The 18,996-nt window shown below is 41.3% G+C and overlaps 1 protein-coding gene across 1 annotated transcript; it reads left to right on the top strand.

Moving 5' to 3' along the window:
• Window positions 1-1,559: 1,559 nt before the first annotated feature.
• On the top strand, window positions 1,560-18,762 carry HS3ST1 (heparan sulfate-glucosamine 3-sulfotransferase 1). The gene is made up of 2 exons (XM_061584046.1): window positions 1,560-1,721; window positions 17,608-18,762. The coding sequence occupies exon 2, from the start codon at window positions 17,722-17,724 to the stop codon at window positions 18,646-18,648; it is 927 nt and encodes a 308-aa protein (XP_061440030.1). The 5' UTR covers window positions 1,560-1,721; window positions 17,608-17,721; the 3' UTR covers window positions 18,649-18,762.
• Window positions 18,763-18,996: the final 234 nt, after the last annotated feature.

Genomic DNA, 18,996 nt, shown 5'->3' with positions numbered 1-18,996 from the left:
AACAAGATCTGTACCAGGCAGGGTGCACTGGCATCTCATCAAGGACACTCTATCCTTTCCTCCAGTGAATGATTTGCCTGGCCTACAGAAGATTTTGGAGTGGTCACCCAAGTTACTTATTTTTTTCTGCACACTTTGTCTACTTTGGTTGTGCATAGATGCTCTTATCTGTGTCATGCACCCACAAGAAGCTTTGGGTCAGGCACAATGTACTGGCATCTCATGGAGGAGACTCTCCCCTATACTTTGGTGTATGATTGGTCCTGACCCAGAGCATTTTGGGGTAGGTACCCCCAATTCCTTTTTTCTACATTCTTTGTCTATTTTGGTTAGGCAAAGATTCCCGTATCTGTGCCAAGCTCCCACAAGAAGCTCTGGGTCAGGTGGGATGCAATGTCATGTCATGAGAGGACTCCCTCCCCTTCCCTTGGTTGCATGATTTGTCCTAACCCACTGCAGTTTTTGGGGTGGGCACCCCCAGTTACTGATTTCTTTTCTCTCCATGTTTTGTCTCTTTTGGTTGGGCATAGATCCCCTTATCCATTCCATGTGCCCACAAGGAGGTCTAGTTTAGGTGGGATGAAGTGGCATCTCCTAGAGGACACTCTCTCCTTTCCTTTGGTGTACGATTTGTCCTGGCCAACAGCAGATTTTGGGATGGGCACTGCCAGTTACTTTCTTTCCTGTACACTTTGTCTATTTGGATTGGGCATAGATGCCCTTATGTGCTGTGTGCCCACATGAAGTTATAGGCCAGGAAGAATCCAGTGGAATCTCACAGAGGAGACTCTTCTCTTTCCTTGGGTGTATGATGTGTCTTGGCCCAAAGTATAAACTGGGATGGGCACCACCAGTTACTTTTTTTAATGATTTTATGACATCATCATGCATTTATGAGCATTTGAGAAACTTGAGGATTTTGATTAAATAACGTTATTGTTATGCTTCAAGGGGAGTGTCCCCCAATCATGGAGATATATGATACATAGTATTCTAACATGTATTTTGAAGTTCTGGGACATATAAACTTTACTTTGAAGTTCAGGGAGCTCCGAACCTTCTTTTTTAGTGTTTTGGACTTTGGAGCAAATAAGGAACTGCGAACTAGTACCCAATCTCAGCATCTTCAAAATATCAGGATTTGTTTGCAGTGAAGGCTATTTATACATCTCTGAACTGAAAAAAGAGCTGGAAACCAGGAACCAACCAGAACCAACTTATGGTTCCCTAGATCAGGAGGGGGGGAAATCTGGCTTCAGCCCAGCACCGCGGTTTTTCGAGAGGGGGGAAGGATCCAGTTCTGGACATATGTCCTGTCACTCTCTCCATACAGGTCCTTTGCTTGACTCAGCTACCTCTTCCGGAAACACCGCCTGCGTGTGCAGCGAAGGCGTGGATGTTACCGGGGTGCGTGTACCTGAATGAGGCGGGCAGCAGTGGGCGCTCATTTGCTCGCTCTGTCCTTCCCCTCCTCCCTGTGCCAGCCCCCTCTGTCTGTTCCCGCCCCCTCCGGGATTAGCTCACTCACTCGTCCTGCCTGCTTGGCACTGTGGCAGTCGCCGCCGGCCGCGGCGTGTCCATCTAGATCTTGTGCGGTGTGCCAATCAGGCGAGCGAGTCCAGCCGGCGCGCGCCCCTCCGGAGCCGATGGCACAGAAGGAGCAAGCCGGCCGCCGAGCTCGCCGGAGCCTGGCGCGCGGGACGGAGCTCTTCCGTCGCAAGGTAAGGATCTGCCGGGCAGGTGGCTCTGTAAAGTTGGGGGGCGCGCGCGCCCCAGGGAGGGGACTACGCCGCTGCGACAGCCTTTCGCGAGGGAGCAATTCGGAGGCAGAAGGAGGCAGGAGGGAAGACTGCCGGCGGACGGCTGGACTAGGTGTGCGCGCTGCCCACGGATGGGTAGACGAAGCCTGAAGGTGCGGGCTCCATTACAGAACCATTAAAAAAACCCCAAGAGCGGGATGAGACCGAACAGGAGCGCCCGGCTGTGTGGTGCGGGGGGCATCGGGAGGGAGGATGAGCCGTTGAGGGGAAGGCGAACCGGCGGCGAAAAGCAGACTTTGGTCAGCAGCGGCTTGGGAGGGGGGGTGCCAAAAGTAGGAGAAGCTGGCCGAGGGAGAGGAGGAAAAGCGTCTGCCGCTGTGCGCGCGCGATGGGCTTCTTCCTCTCAGCGACGTGAGGCAGTTTACGGGCTTTCCTCCTTCCGCCCAGGTAGTAACAGTGGCTTGCCCCTTCCTTCTTCTCCTCCCCCTGACCCTTGCTGGCCTCTTGTAAATCGCATGAGGGAGCCAGATGCAAAAGAGGAACCCACTCATGCCGAGTGCGACAGAGAGATTTCATTTTATTGGACAGCTGTGTATGAAGTTGCCCTTGCCAGAAGACTCTCTTCTTCAAAACTATTAACAACCGTTAGCATTCATATAGAATATTTTAGAATAGTCAACCTGCCTCACAGATGCGCTCTAATTGCAATACCCTACAACAGCCCTATAAGGTAGGTCAATATTGTTATCCCTCTATTGCCAGGAGTGGGAGCTGAGACTGTGAAAGGATGGCTTGCCTAAAGCCACCTGGTGAGTTTTTGACAGAGGTGTTAGAAGTAGGGGACTTGTTAGTTTAGTCTCCTAGCAACTAAGTTGGTTAGCCCTTTCCCCATTTGCGTTTGGCTTTCTTGGGTGTTCAAATATTGTGGAGACAGCTGACAGCCACTTAGATACTTCAGTGTCAAGGAGGAAGCTGTGTTGTTGATCCCCTGTGCAGAGAAGCAACCTATGAACATCAGTGCTTACTGGAGATCAGCTGAGTTGGACTGTGGTAGCAGAAAGGGAAGGGGAGTGGAGGGCTACCCTAGCAAGGAACTATCACTTAATCATAGTTACATAATTAGGAGCTTTTTAAGCAGGAGCCTTTCTACCAGACCATAGGTACAGAAAGATACATAAAAATTATGCTGCACTGGAAGGTAGTAAACTTTGTGAATAAGATAAGATGCAATCTAGTGATGCTACACTTTAGATGTGTTGGTACTTATTTAATTTTTCAAAGGTATGGCCCCAATTTATGGTCTAGCCAATGCCTTTAACTTGGCTTGGTTTTGTCCAAAAGAGATCCCAAAATAGGGCTTGGTGTATTAACTTCCTTGGTGATACTAAAAGAAGTTTTCGTAAGATCTGCTTTAATTTAAGCATCTACAGTCTTAGTTCTGTTCTGTTTGGAAATCTCCTTGCTGTATCTCCACCCTAAGCACATGCTGGCAGTTTTCCTCATGGCCTGTATGAGAGAAATGAGAGAACACAGTATTCTGCAGATGACAGAAGATGAACTTCATACTCTTCATGTTTTCAGAAGCTGGAATAGGCAGGTGATGGAATGCTAAGCACTCCCTCTCATCCATTAATTCTCTGCACAGATGCCTGTATTAGCATTAAGAGACAAATGGAATTGGGAACCTTCTGTTTGTCATAGCTGTAAACCCATCCACAGTAGCACAACATTTGCTTTGGATGTAGAATATGCTAGGATCAATCTATGGTTAAAGGATTTCAGGTTTGGGGGCTAGGAAAGATCCCATTTGAAAGTCAGTGTGAGCCTAGATTGGCCAGTACTCTGACTCCATAAAAGGCAGCCTTATACGCCAATGCACTCAAGATCTGTGAGGTTCTCATTTTAATATAACTAGTGTGTTCCTTTCCTCTATGAAGAAGAAAGGCCTGATATAGTTAGAAAATAAACCACCTTATTTGTTAACTTGTAAAGACACCTCCATGCAGCATAGCACTCTGTGCAGCACAAAATATATGTAGTTGTCTCCTTACTATCAGTTATTTGGTAAGTATTGACTAGGGATCCTTTGCAAAGATATTCATATCAAAGCAGAGTTGGCAACCCCCTGTCTGGAATTCCCTGCCTGCCTTTTAATGTGGCTAGTCCAAACCTCTTTACAGTCTTGACTCTTCACTGCAGAGAGAGGTTTGAGAAATGAGTAAGAATTAAGACGTTTCTCTCCCCTTTCCTGCCTAGTCTGTGGGTTGTTATAAACTCACTTTGACAGCCAACCCAATTCCAGTGAGTAATAACTGACAGAGAGAAAACATACGTGATGTGGTCAACCTTCACAGGCAGCAGCTTGGGAACAGCAGCAATTGCAGCCACACTTCCCAGTATGTGAATACTCTTTTACCACTATTGGGCAAGAAACAAACCATCATGCAAACAACAAGGTGCATTATCAGTGGGTTTAATGGGGTTGAGCTGAGTGCATGAAACCACTGTTGTTGCTTCTATGGATGTAAGGGAGTAAGATTAGAAGTAAATGAAATGCAAATAGAAAAAGAAAAACAAAAGACAGTGATGATTTCCTAAATGCAATACCATAACAACCACAACAATATTCCTATGAGTAAGGCAGAAAACTCAGTATCCCACAACCAGACAGGGTTCCTCACCAAAAACCAAAACTAAAAAACCTGGCAGCCAGTCAGGCAAGATCACAGAAATCCCTATGCAGCACACCCTGACCCAGAGGCTGCAGTTAGTGCAGAATACTGCGGCACGATTGCTGACATGAGTGAGACCCTATCAGCACATAATACCTCTGCTCTGACATCTGCACTGGTTGTCTATTCACTACCAGGCCAAGTTCAAAGTGTGCTTTCCATGTTACGAGTGTCACATAGTACTTCTGCTCTTGTAAGAAATCAATCCTTTAGCATGTCAGCACCTACACTTTGGAGCTGCCTGCCTATTGACATTAGGCAGGCACCTTCGTTATACTCTTTTTTGTACCTGCTAAAAACATTTTTGTTTAGGCAAGCCTACCCAGGCATGTAGAAGCTATTGTGTTTTTTATCTGTTTTTAATTCATTGATGGTTTTATTCTTTTCAAAGTTTTTAAATAGCTGTCTTTAACTGTTTTTGGCAATAATTTTATTGTTTTAATTCCTTATGTAAACTGCTTTGAGGTTTTTTACAATTATAAATGTAAGTAAAATATATAAATAAATTCCAGAGTCACCGTGGCCCTTGGGTCTCTTTCTACTTTTAAGAATAAAGGAAACTGCCTTATACCGACTCAGGCCATTTGGTACTATCTAGGTCAGTATCGATGACATGGACTAGCATTTACTCTCCAGGATTCCAGGCACTAGTCTTTTCCTGACACAAATTTTGGACCTTTGCATGCAAAGCATAAGCCCTACCACTGAGTTATGGCCCTTCCCCTGTCTAAAAAAGTATATTTTAATATTGTTCTTTTCAATTAACTAACAAATGCACAGCATACCTAGAGCAGATCTGCACCATGCATTTAAAGTACATTCAACACACATTTGAAATGCATTAAACCCACCACAGAATCATGGGAAGTGTAGTTTTTAAGGGTGGTGAGAACTATAACTGTGAGGGGAAAACTACACTTCCCAGGATTCATGTGCTTAAAGTCATGCGCTTTAAATGCGAGTTGGATGTGCTTTAAATGTATTGTGTGGGTCTACTTACTAAACTTTGCCTTTATGTAAATCGTTTTAATTAATTGTTTTAATGGAAATGAGCTATAAAATATAATGGGCTACTCACCACTCTCAGCCTAATCTGCCCCTCAGGATAAAAACAATAGAGGGGAACCATGACCACCCCAAGGAAGAAGGGCACACTCAAAATGTAGAGAAAACAATAATGTACAACCATAGTGTGAAATCAGATACATATCTGGACATATTATGAAGAAATATTGATATAAGCATGACTGTCAAAGATGTCTATTATTTACACAACCTGTAAATATATTTATAGTGCAATTCTATGCATGTTTACTCAGAAGCAAGTCCCAGTGTATTCAGTGGGGCTTACTCAAACAGGGAAGTGTGCACAGGACTGTAACCTTAAGTGATAAGGAACTTCGCTTACCCAACCCAGTATTCAGAATCATGCCACTTTAAGCTCTTTTCCAACAGTTTTGAACTTGTTTTTATGGTTATTGGATTTTAAAAGGATTTATTTCTTGTTGTGAACTGGCTTGGTTTCCAATTGGCAACCCTACCTTATAGGGATGTTGGAAAAACCATACACACACACTGGAGATGTAAAATGCATACAGTTTATTGTTCAAACCAGTTGGTCATTGCAGAACATTTAATGAAATAAAATAAAATCAGTATTGTTTCCTACATAATGATAGCAGTGACGAATACTGATTTTATTTTATTAAATGTTCTGCAATGACCAACTGGTTTTGACAATAAACTGGCACCCAAGGTGGAATGGTCAAAGCTGAAACACCAGTCTAAGATGCATCCAAACTCAGAGGAAGGCAATGGTAAACCACCTCTGAATATCTCTTACCACGAAAACCCTATGAACAGAGTATCCAAAATGCAACACGAGATAGTGCTGGAAGATGAGACCCCCAGGTCAGAAGGCACTCACCGAGCTACTGGGAAGAACAAAGGACAAGTACGAGTAGCACGGTGGCTAATGACGCAGCTGGGTCAAAGCCAAAAGGAAGCCCAGAGGCTGATGCGCACAGATGCAAAAAGAGAGTCCAGAGTTGTACGACGCACACAATAGGAACATGGAATGTGAGAAGCATGAACCAAGGAAAGTTAGAAATTGTCAAGCAAGAAATGGGACGCATCAACACTACAATACTTGGTGTGAGCGAACTAAAATGGATGGGAATGGGGCATTTTCAATCAGGCAACTACAAAATATTTTATGCAGGAAATGAGAAATTAAGAAGAAGTGGGGTTGCTTTAATAGTGAGAAGTGATGTAGCAAAAGCAATTAGGAGCTACAACGCAAGGTCTGAGCGAGTGATATCAATGAGATTAAATTTGAAACCTATCAACATAACCATCATCCAAGTCTGTGCTCCGACGGCAAACGCAGAAGAGGAATTGGAGAGATTTTACACAGAAGTACAGGAAGAAATTGATCACATATCAAAACAAGACAAGCTGATAATCATGGGGGACTGGAATGCAAAAGTAGGCAACAGAGAACAACTAGGAACTGTGGAAAAATGGGGCTTAGGAGATAGAAATGAAGCAGAAGAAAGACTTACTGAATTCTGTGAAGCCAATAATCTGTTTCCTGCAAGCACATTTTTGAGCAACCAAAAAGATGACTGTACACATGGACGTCACCAAATGGTCAGGAATCAAATTGATTATATAATTGGGGGCAGAAGATGGAGAAGTTCCATACTTCTGCAAAAACAAGACCAGGAGCAGACTGTGGTACAGATCATGAACTGGTCGTATCGAAAATCAGAGTAAAGCTAAAGAAGAAGAACAAAGCAATCATAATGCCAAAATACAATTTAAATAACATACCAGAAGAATATAAAGATCAAATAAGGAACAGGTCTGAGGCTTTAAATTTAGTTGACAGAGAACCAGAAGAATTATGGGATTAAGTCAGAGACATTATCAGGGAAGAATGCAAAAAGACAATACCTCTAGTTAAAAAGAGAGAAAGACCTCAATGGATGACTGAAGAAACTCTTAAAATGGTTAAAGTGAGAAGGAAAGCAAAGGGAGATAGAAACACGGTCAGAACCCTAAATGCAACAATACAGCAACTAGTACGTAGGGACAAAAAGAACTATTATAGTAGTTACTGTACAGAAATAGAAGAGGACAACAAAATGGGAAGAACAAGAGCCCTATTCCAAAAGATTAGAGAAATGAAAGGGAAATTTAAACCAAGAGTAGGGATGTTGAATAATCAACAGGGGAACACACTGACTGACCGAGATGAAATAAAAGGAAGATGGAAGCAATACACTGAAGAACTCTATAAAAGAGATGCCCAGATGACAGATTCATTCACGGAGGAACCGTATGATGAAGAACCAGAAATTTTAGAACATGAGGTGAAAGCTGGTCTTAAAATGCTTGGAAGAAACAAATCACCAGGAATAGATGGCATACCATTAGAGTTTCTACAAGCTACTGAGACTGAATCTGTCCAAATGTTGACATAAATCTGTCAAGAAATATGGAAAACTAAACAATGGCCCACCGACTGGAAGTGTTCAATATACATCCCAATTCCAAAGAAAGGGGATCCCAGGGAATGCAGTAATTATCAAACTATTGCCTAATATCCCATGCAAGTAAAATAATGCTCAAGATTCTACAACAAAGGCTCTTACCATATATGGAGCGAGAAATGCCAGATGTCCAAGCTGGATTTAGAAAGGGAAGACGCACCAGAGATTGTATCGCAGACATACGTTGGATAATGGAACGAACCAAGGAATTTCAGAAGAAAATCACCCTGTGCTTTATAGATTACAGCAAAGCCTTTGACTGTGTAGATCATGAAAAACTATGGAATGCTTTAAAAGAAATGGGGCTGCCACAGCATCTGATTGTCCTGATGTGCAACCTATATTCTGCACTATAGGCTACTGTAAGGATAGAATATGGAGAAACTGATTGGTTCCCCACCGTATTTGTTTAATCTATATGCAGAACATATCATTTGGAAACCAGGGTTGGACCAAGATGAAGGAGGTGTGAAAATTGGAGGGAGAAATATCAATAATTTAAGATATGCAGACGATACCATACTATTAGCAGAAACCAGTAATGATTTGAAACGAATGCTGATGAAAGTTAAAGAGGAAAGCACAAAAGCAGGAGTACAGCTGAACATCAAAAAGACTCAAGTAATGACAACAGAAGATTTATGTAACTTTAGAGTTGACAATGAGGACATTGAACTTGTCAAGGATTATCAATACCTCGGCACAGTCATTAACCAAAATGGAAACAATAGTCAAGAAATCAGAAGAAGGCTAGGACTAGGGAGGGCAGCTATGAGAGAACTAGAAAAGGTCCTCAAATGCAAAGATGTATCGCTGAACACTAAAGTCAGGATCATTCAGACCATGGTATTCCCAATCTCTATGTATGGATGTGAAAGTTGGACAGTGAAAAAAGGGGATAAGAGAAAAAACTCATTTGAAATGTGGTGTTGGAGGAGAGCTTTGCACATACCATGGACTGTGAAAAAGACAAATAATTAGGTGTTAGAACAAATTAAACCAGAACTATCACTAGAAGCTAAAATGATGAAATTGAGGTTATCATACTTTGGACACATCATGAGAAGACATGATTCATTAGAAAAGATAATAATGCTGGGAAAAACAGAAGGGAGTAGAAAAAGAGGAAGGCCAAACAAGAGATGGATTGATTCCATAAAGGAAGCCACAGACCTGAACTTACAAGATCTGAACAGGGTGGTTCATGACAGATGCTCTTGGAGGTCACTGATTCATAGGGTCGCCATAAGTCGCAGTCGACTTGGAGGCACATAACAATAACAAGAAAAAGCAGTGACACCTAAGTAAGCCCAGTCTAATTGCTTTAAAAATAGGATTGGAGGGGAAGAGAAAGATTTATAACACAAACACAGTCCTTTGCTATGTTTATTCAAAGATCCCATTAACATACATGGTCCTAGTCTGACAACTAAGCACTGCAGTACACTGGCTCTTTTAAATTATACAGCCACGCTGTAAATTATACAGCGTGGATTTTTTCACATTGTGCAATGTTAAATGAAAATACCCCCATGCCATCCTGATGCTTCCCATAAGCTCATTTCCAAACAAAACCTTACAAAACTTATAGTTCTGAACTCAGAAACGCTTGCTTAACAACCCTCTCAATTTTCATGGCGATACACAAAACAGTGAGAGAGAATAGAAAGTTCGAAGTCTAAAAAGAGAGGGGGGGAAACCCAGTGCCCTTTTGGACTTTTTTCTCTGAGTTCTCATAATCTGTTGAAATTCATTAGAAATCAGCCATGTTCACAGAATACCTGTAATCCTATTACTGGCCTTGCCCCAAACTCCGACCTTCATCTTCTGCAGTTCAAACGTTTAATAAATGCCTGGCTGATTTTTAATTAATTTTAAAACATTTGGCTGGAACTCAATGATAAGGTCAGGCATGCTCAGTAAGAACCAACTGTCCGTGTTCTAAAAGCCAGACTCACAGCTGCTTGGCTTACCTAATCAAGGGGCCACACCCACACCAGACTTTGATTTCACTTGAGACAGTTATGGCTTCCCCCAAAGAATCCTGGGAAGTGTAGTTTCTGAAGGGTGCTCAGAGGAGACGCCTATGCCACTGACCGCTCTAGTTTAACAGTCAGCCACTCTAATTGAATGTCTGTGAGGGGAACAGTGAGTCTCCTAGCAACTGTCAGCACCCTTCACTAACCACACTTCCCAGGATTCTTTGAGAGAAGCCATGACTGCCATGAAGAGAAATAAAGGCCTGGTACGGATGTGGCCAGGGACAGCTTTGGTTTAAATTTGGGTGGGAGCTTACATGTGCCTGCTGTAAAATAAAAGGTAGGGGAAACCCTGAAAAGCAATGATACTGTTCACAAAGTTTTCCTTTTAGAAAGGAAAGGGACTTCCCCTCTGCCCGGTGCCCACCCACCCAATCTTCTCCCTTCCCTGCCCCTCCCCTGGGTCAGTGTTGGACTATGACCTGGGAGACCAGGATTCGAATTCCCACACAGCTATGAAGCTCACTGAGTGACCTTGGGCCAGTCACTGCCTCTCAGCCTCAGAGGAAGGTAAACCCCCTCTGAATACAATTTACCATGAAAACCCTATTCATAGGGTCGCCATAACTCAGGATCGACTTGAAGGCTGTCCATTTCCATTTTCAAACATGATTGCACAGAAATAAATCCCATTGAACTCAAAAAGTATGCAAATGATAAACCCCACCCTTCCTTCTCCTCCCTCCTATCCCCTCCCTTGCCCCTTCCTTCCTGCTTCCTTTGCCCCTCCCTCCTCATCCCCATCCCCTTCTTCCCTTTCCCACTCCTCCCCCACCCCTTCCTCCTCCCCATGATCAGTTTTACCTATCTTAAGCATGATTGCATGGGAGTAAATGCCACTGAAATAGAGTTCATGCAAATGATCAATCCTGCCCTCCCCTCCCCCTTCCTTTGCCCCCCTCCAATCCACTCCTTCCCCCTCCTCCTCCCCCATGGTCAGTTTTTCCTATCCTAACCATGATTGCATAGGAGTAAATCCTACTGAACTCAATAAACATGGAAATGATCAAACCTGTCCTTCTCCCCCCCTCCAGCCTGCTCCCATCCCCCTTCTCCCCTCTGCCCTTCCTCCCCTCCCTCCTCCTGGGCTCCCCATCCCATGTGGTCAGTTTCACCTATCCTAAGTATGATTGCAAGGGAGTAAATCCCACTGAACTCAATAAGCATGCAAATGATCAGTCCATTCTCAGCAAACTTGCACAGGATCCCATTCCTTACCTCCTGGATTAAAAAGCAGAGAAATTTACTAATAGGCAAAAAACCGTGCGGTTTAAGAACGTACCTATAGCCCACAGATATTTCTATCCAAATTTAAAAAGGGAAATTGGGCAGCTATAGTGAATGCACCAGGTATTAGGTATTGGGGATCTTGCACAGATAGTAAAATTATTGTTGGTATTGTGTTGATAATGCCTGCTTTAAAGATTATATGATGGAGTCCCTGAAACCACATGAACCTACCCAGACCCTAAGATAAACCTCAGGGGCTCTGCTGACTAGTAAGGAAGATGAGACTGGCAAATATCAGGAGGACTCCATGCCCACCCTAGGAAACCTTATCATACATACCCCCTCTTTTCTGTGCTTATTCCTTATGAATAATAAATATGCTAGCTTTTCTGTGTTTTATCCTGTCTTGATGCTTTGTTGTATTGTACTAGTGTTTTATGGTTTTATGTAAGCTGCCTTGTAAAAATTTGCATTTCAAATGCAGAATATAAATGATTTTATACACCTATAGCATAATATGTGAAGCAGTCCTTAGTGACACAGATTTACCACTGTACAACTTGTGAAATGACCCTTAGAAGTAAGTCACATTGGTTTTTGCAGAGACTTCTGCTATATTTCGTGATTTCATGCCCTGCCTCTTGGCTTCTTAGAAGCCTCTACCTGGCCACTGTTAGAAACAGGATGTAGCAGGTCTTCTGTTACGTTCTTAACTGTACTGTGAGCATACACGTACACCAAAAGGAGAGTCCCTTCCTAGCTGAACAGACTTCTCCTTGGTACAACTGAAAAAAACTGTTAGAGAAAAAATATTCTGTTTTAAAACATTGGGCAATGCTGCACAAGTGGAGTTCCATTCACACAGTGAGACTTCCCCTTCTTATCTTTCCCCATGTACCTCAAGAATCTGCTCCAGAGGGTCCCCAACCTTCTGGTGCAGATTCTAGTGTGTTGGGATTTGCAGGGAGGAGGAGAGGAAGAAAAATTTCCACTGTGCAAGTGGTAGTCTGTTGTATGAACAGAACAGTAATGTTGGATATAACCCAAAGTCTCCTACTGTTCATTTCAAGAGCAGTTCTCTCTGAAAGTACGTTTTGTGTTGGTTGTACTGCAAGTACTATTTCTCTGCTGGCAGGGTTTTGAAACCACAAATAGTCCAATTCCTAAGTGTTCTCTTGATCATTTTAAATATAGAAATTATTCATTTCTGAATAGAACATGCCGTACCAAAAAAAACCTGCTAGTTGTCCTTTCTATTTCATTCCTTGAGGAAGTTAGAACTTGCAAGAATCTGTATTTCTAAATGGATCCTAATACAGATACCATAATTTACAGGGACTTGTAATTCTATAGAAAACATTTATTTATATTTTGTTTATCGTGTCCTAGTAGTTGTACAAACAATTGGCATTTATATATATTTTCTTGACTGGGGAGAAAGTTAATATTTGAATAGAGGGCCTTCTCAATTTAACAAACTAGTTTGGCACGCCCACCAATAATCCAGTTAAGCCAAATTGCAATTATACCAAATGTCGACTGAGAATCAGATAGCCCTTACTGAGCCACCAGGACATTCTTACTGTTACTATTTTGCAACCTTGTTCAGAAGAGTAACATTGATCTTAATTTCTGATGATGCTACTGGGATTTAGTATACAGTGGATAATAGTCAGCTCTGTATGATAGAGTGGCAATCTTATTGCACCATTACAGTGTCTGAATATGGACATAAATTACTTTCACAAAGACATATGTGATACCTGGCATTTTTCCACCTGGTCCCTAAGATCCATTTTCTGCCTATGTTTTCATGCTCATTGTAGAAGGTGGAGTACTCTTTTACTATCAGCTTCTTCAGAGATAAGACAGTTCTTATGTGAGATAGCCCTGGCAAATGGAAATGAGTTTCAAAATGCAATCCAAATTTACTGTGTGCATTAGTTGGCCTCTGGGTGAGTTTGTTGTTTGTTGTTTTTATGTGCCTTCAAGTCAATATGAATCAGTGACCTCCAAGAGCATCTGTCATGAACCACCCTGTTCAGATCTTGTAAGTTCAGGTCTGTGGCTTCCTTTATGGAATCAATCCATCTCTTGTTTGGCCTAGGCGAATGATTTCGATATATGGCATGTCCAGAACTCCTCTAAGCAAACATAAAAAGTTCTGAGCTGCCTATGCAGAAGATGCTGTACTACCATGAGGGGGGTGGGGGTGGAGACCCATTTCACATCCTTCTCCTCAAAATGAATGTGGCACACAGTTGTTTTTTCTTTTAATTTCTATTACACCTAAATGTTTTGATAACTAAACTCAGATAAGCATGAGTTTAGAACATGGGCAGCTAATCTTCAGATGTCCCCCTTCCCCTGCCTCTATAGCCAGTTTCTTAACTATACATGTGAATACACTGCAATGGGATTGAGAACTTTGCCTCATGTATAGACTTAAAGTTCATGAATAGGCATTTTAAAGTGGTCATATTACGAGTTGCATGAAAATGAATCGTTATTTTTCGAGAGGTGTATTCATAGTTGCAACACAACAGAAATCTAGAACATTGTTTGCAGATACATATCAGAAAATATTACACCCTATGTGTAATGTTTACATTAGGAGTTTTAAAAGTCTACACAGGAAATGGACTGGCAGTTAACATTAGTTTATCGATACAGATTAAGATGAAGATACTCTCTTTGTAAATTTAAGGTACAATGATAGACAGTGTGGATTCTAGTTTTGCCTTTAAAATAGTTGTGGCGGGATATGGCAGACAGAAATCAATAAACCTTTGCTTTTTCAAAAAAGAATAATATAATTGCCTAACAAAGAAAGAGAATTTGATTTTGGTTCTATTTCTGAAACTGAAAGATAATATAAATAAAGCTGGTATCTTCAGAGCCTAAATGAACATGATCAACAACATCAACATGATTTACAAGCCAGTTAAGCACTTCGTTTCAAAATTACCAGGGCAAAATCAATTTATAAAGCGTTATATTGGATTATATCCATTTTACATATCAAAAACTACTTCCTCTGTTTCATTACACAGTAGCATGGCCAAGAAACAGAACCTAGATAGGGCTGTGCAAATAGGAAGCAGGCTTGGTTCTCAGTGTGGAAAAAGTGCTTGGGTTGCAGCTGGAAAGAGTGAGGACTGGGCAATCTGTCCCCCCCCCCTAAAAAAACAAGAAATGAAAAGAAAAAACAATGATCAGGGCGAGCATTGACTCCAACCCCAGCAATATATCTGACTTATACTATTCAATTTTCCATACAAATGGCTGGAATTCTTTCTCATGAGGAAAAAGGAAACTTATGTCTTCACAAGAGCCCCACTGGATCAGACTGAGGTTCCAGCATCCTCTTTCCCTGATGCATCTGGGAAGCCTATCAGTGGGGCATGATTAAAGGCAAGAACCCTTGGCCTGTTTTTGCTTCTCAGCAGCTAGTATTCAGTGGCATCACTGAACATGGGGGTTCAAATATAAATCAAGGCACTAGTAGCTATTGATAGACAGATTCAGCATGAATTTCTTGACCCACGCCATCAAAGGAGTGAATTATTGACATATGTGATATATAATTATGAACATGATTTCTGGAAAGGTCTCTCTCATGAGCTGGAAGATAACTGATAGATCTGCAGCATTTATAGTATAGTTGGTGTGGTATAGTTTATTTATATGCTGTTTTTTAGCCCAAAGCCCCCAAAGCGGTAAACAGCATTAATACACATTACAAAGAAATATACAGTGCAGTACATAAAACAGATAAATCAAAACAACATAAAATTAAAAATAGCATGACCATTAAGTCAATAATACCAATTGCATAATACGATCTAGTTATCAATAGATGTAGCACATTGGAGATGGCAGAAATCTGCCATTCCACTCGACTTCTTTGCAGACCCAAGGAACTCACCAGAACCTGCTGGCTTTGTTCGTCTACACAGAGCTTGGAAGTAATTAATTACAAAAAATGAATTACTTGTGATTCATTACTTTCTTGAGGAATTACTGGGTAATTCCTTTACATTTTGATTGTAATACAACAAGGAGTAATTTTATTACTTTTGAGGAGTAATTGTAATGTTTCCAGAATTACTTTTGGGCGTTACTTAGGTGGGGAGCAGGGGATCTGCTCCTCTGATTTGTGGATGAAAAAAATGTGCCTCAAACTGGGCTTCTGTGCAGTGTCGCTCTTCCCTGGTGCTCTGTAGGTGGGTAGGGGGTGACGAGGAAGGAGGTGGAGAGCAAGATGGGGGTGGAGTGGAGAAAACAATTGTTTAAAAAAATGGACAGTGGTGGAGAAAAAGGGAGTGGAGGGAGAAAGGAGCCGGAGGGCAAGAACATGGATAAAGAAGGAGGCAGCAGCAGAATGGAGATAAAGAACTGTGGAGGTGAAAGATGATACGTGTGTGTGTGTGTGTGTGTGTGTGTGTGTGTGTGAGTGAGAGAGAGAGAGAGAGAGAGAGAGAAAATACTGTGTTTGCACTTGGCACACAAAGCGGCCCTCCCTGGCTACTGTGCTGCATTTGCAGTGTTTCAACTTTTTTGCATCTCAGGGGAAAATGTTTGCTTGAGTGAGTGTCCCTTAGTAGGTGGCAGGGCAGAGTCTGGAGGTGGTTAAATGAGAGAGATTATGCTTGCTGGCTGAGAATGTGTTTGTGGGAGGGGGGGTGCACTTAATTTGATGTGCAAAGATTTGAGTGGTGGCCTCTGTCTCCCTTCCCAGCAGAGAGACCATTGCTGCTATCTTATGGATAAAAAGAATTATTCTACTACCACCCCCCTCTGTGTGTATTTTTAATGTTGTTCTAGGCGACTTAAGTGTGCAGCAGCCAAGGCCTTGTAGTTCTTTAGTTTTTTTAAAAGTAACTTAAGTGTAATTGTAATGATTACTTTTGAGTAACGGTAAAGTAATCAATTCCTTTCAAAACCATTGTAATTGTAATGGTAATTTATTCCTTTTAGGGGCCATGTAACAGTAATTGTAATTTATTCCTTTTCAAAAGTAATCTTCCAAGCTCTGCAGCACGTTAGATGTTAGGCTGTCCTAATTCGTCTGGCATGCCCTTATGCTGCCCCAGGGGCCACGCTACTATCGCTGGCTGTCCTGCCCTAAATAACCTTTTCTAGCATAGTTCTTCTGCTTCCAGTTCTGTAGAAACCTGGGATGTGCCCTCTGGGATGATGTGTCCTACTTTACAGAGGGCAGTCCTCTGTTTGATAGCCTGCCCAGTCCAAGTCTGCTGTTTGGACTTCAGAGCATGTGCAAAGTTCCTTTCAGAGAAGATAGTCTGAGAGGAAGCATCTTTAGATTCCTGATTTAGATGTTATATAGAAATGCCAATCATGCAGTTTTGTGTGGAATCACGATTTTAATCATATTTCTCATTTTATTTTGTCAAGATTTATATATGGGAAATAATTGTTGATTGATATTAAACAAACTTTAGAGGTGCATTTTTGTCATAAGGTAGATGGATGTGCACATTTGACTGCAATAGAAAAAAAGACAATTTGTTAGGCGTACTAAATGTTAAGGGCATATATTAGAATTTCTGACAGTCATACTACTTTTGATCTCTTCAAAACAATGCATATTTTACTTAGAACTTAGTTTAACATTTTAATTTAAAATATGAATGGACTGTTCTGTCTGCTTTGATGCTTTGGAAAGTAGGAAGCTGCCTTTTCCTAAGTCAGACCATTGGTTCATCTAGCTCAGTACTGTCTACGCTTAACGACAGCTGCACTCTACAGTTTCAGTCAGGGGCCTCTGCCTGCCCTGCCTGGAGAGGCTGGGGATTGAACCTGGGACCTTCTGCATGGAGGGCAGGTGCTCTCCCACTGTGCTACACATCCCAATCAACTTCCTGTACAAACACATATTAACATCATTTTTACTATTTCACAAGAAATCTCTATATTTCAGTTACTTTGTCCTCTTGAACGTATGTGATGTTGCATATTCACAAACTGGTTGTGTTCACATTGTTAATAATGATATAAAATGTTTGAGAGAATCCAGGCAGATAAGAACAGATTTGCTTCTTGTATCAGTGCATCCTTAAGACCTGAAATAGAAATTTTGATATTCTAAACCCCAAAAGGACAAGAAAATCTACAAATATTTCTCTCTGGGTTGGTTGAATATTCATAAGTGAAAGAAAGTTAGACAAAACTCCTTACTGTTGTGTTCAAATAAAAATAATACTGATGAGCATAGGTGCAGTAGCTGAACTGACTTTTATAACCTGCTTTTTTCTTTTGTTTTTAGTGAATATTCTGCTTAAGAAATACATCTTTGCTCAAAAAGAAGGCCTCAGCTTCCTAGTGATGGTCTCTTTGTGTCCTGTTTGATGATAGTGCGAGAGAAGACTGGACTTCTGTCATGGCAGTTTTTCTGCTGGGAGCAGTATTGCTTATTGTTCAACCTCAGGCAGTGCCTTCTAGACCAGCTGCCAGCTCTAAAGCTGAGGCCACTACTCAGAAAGAGTCTTTTAAGAAAAGTGATTTCAGTGAAAGCATTCATCCTAAAGAGACACTCCAGCAACTTCCCCAAACCATCATCATTGGTGTACGAAAAGGTGGAACAAGAGCCTTACTAGAGATGTTAAGCCTCCATCCAGATGTAGCAGCCGCAGAAAGTGAAGTCCACTTCTTTGACTGGGAAGAGCATTATGGAAATGGATTGCAATGGTATATTAATCAAATGCCATTCTCTTATCCATACCAGATAACTGTGGAGAAAACCCCAGCATATTTCACCTCACCAAAAGTGCCTGAAAGAGTTCATAGAATGAACAAACTTATCAGATTGCTCCTTATTTTACGAGATCCAACTGAGAGAGTGTTGTCGGACTATACTCAAGTGTTCTTTAATCACATGCAAAAACATAAGCCGTATCCCTCCATTGAAGAATTTCTGGTTAAAAATGGTGAACTCAATATGAACTACAAAGCAATAAACAGGAGCTTATATTATGTTCACATGCAAAATTGGTTGAAATATTTTCCTCTGGATCACATTCACATTGTGGATGGGGATAAGCTAATCAAAGATCCCTTCTCAGAGGTAGTCAAAGTAGAAAGATTTTTAAATCTATCACCTCAAATAAATGCTTCAAACTTTTACTTCAATAAAACAAAAGGCTTTTACTGCTTAAGGGACAGTGGTAGGGATAGGTGCTTACATGAGTCAAAAGGAAGAACGCACCCCAAAGTTGATCCTACTTTACTTGAAAAACTACATGGATATTTTCATGAACCTAATCAGAAATTCTTCGAGCTTATTGGCAGAACATTTGACTGGCACTGAAAATGGGCATAAGTTATAGAGATAAGCAACTGGGGAGCCTGCAAGCTCCAAGGCACATTTAGAAAAGGAGGGCATTTAAGATATAATTTATTTGTAAAATCTATAAATTACCTCTGTACAATACTAGAATCGTAATTGCTATGTAAGCTAGTAATATTTTTCTACTTGTTAAATTAAAAAAAACTTTTTGTAATGTTTTTCATAGTTAACACTATTATGTCTATATAGCAAAACAAAAAATATTTCATGGACAAAAGTTATCTTGAGATTGTGTATATATAAAATACATATGTCATAAAATGCAACATTTACTTCCCCTTTCCCCAACTCCAAGGTTTCAATCACACT

Source organism: Rhineura floridana, chromosome 9 (genome assembly GCF_030035675.1).
Source record: "Rhineura floridana isolate rRhiFlo1 chromosome 9, rRhiFlo1.hap2, whole genome shotgun sequence".
NCBI classification, from domain to species: Eukaryota; Metazoa; Chordata; class Lepidosauria; order Squamata; family Rhineuridae; genus Rhineura; species Rhineura floridana.
The sequence above is the reverse complement of the archived record's forward strand: the minus strand, read 5'-3'. Positions and strand labels throughout refer to the sequence as shown.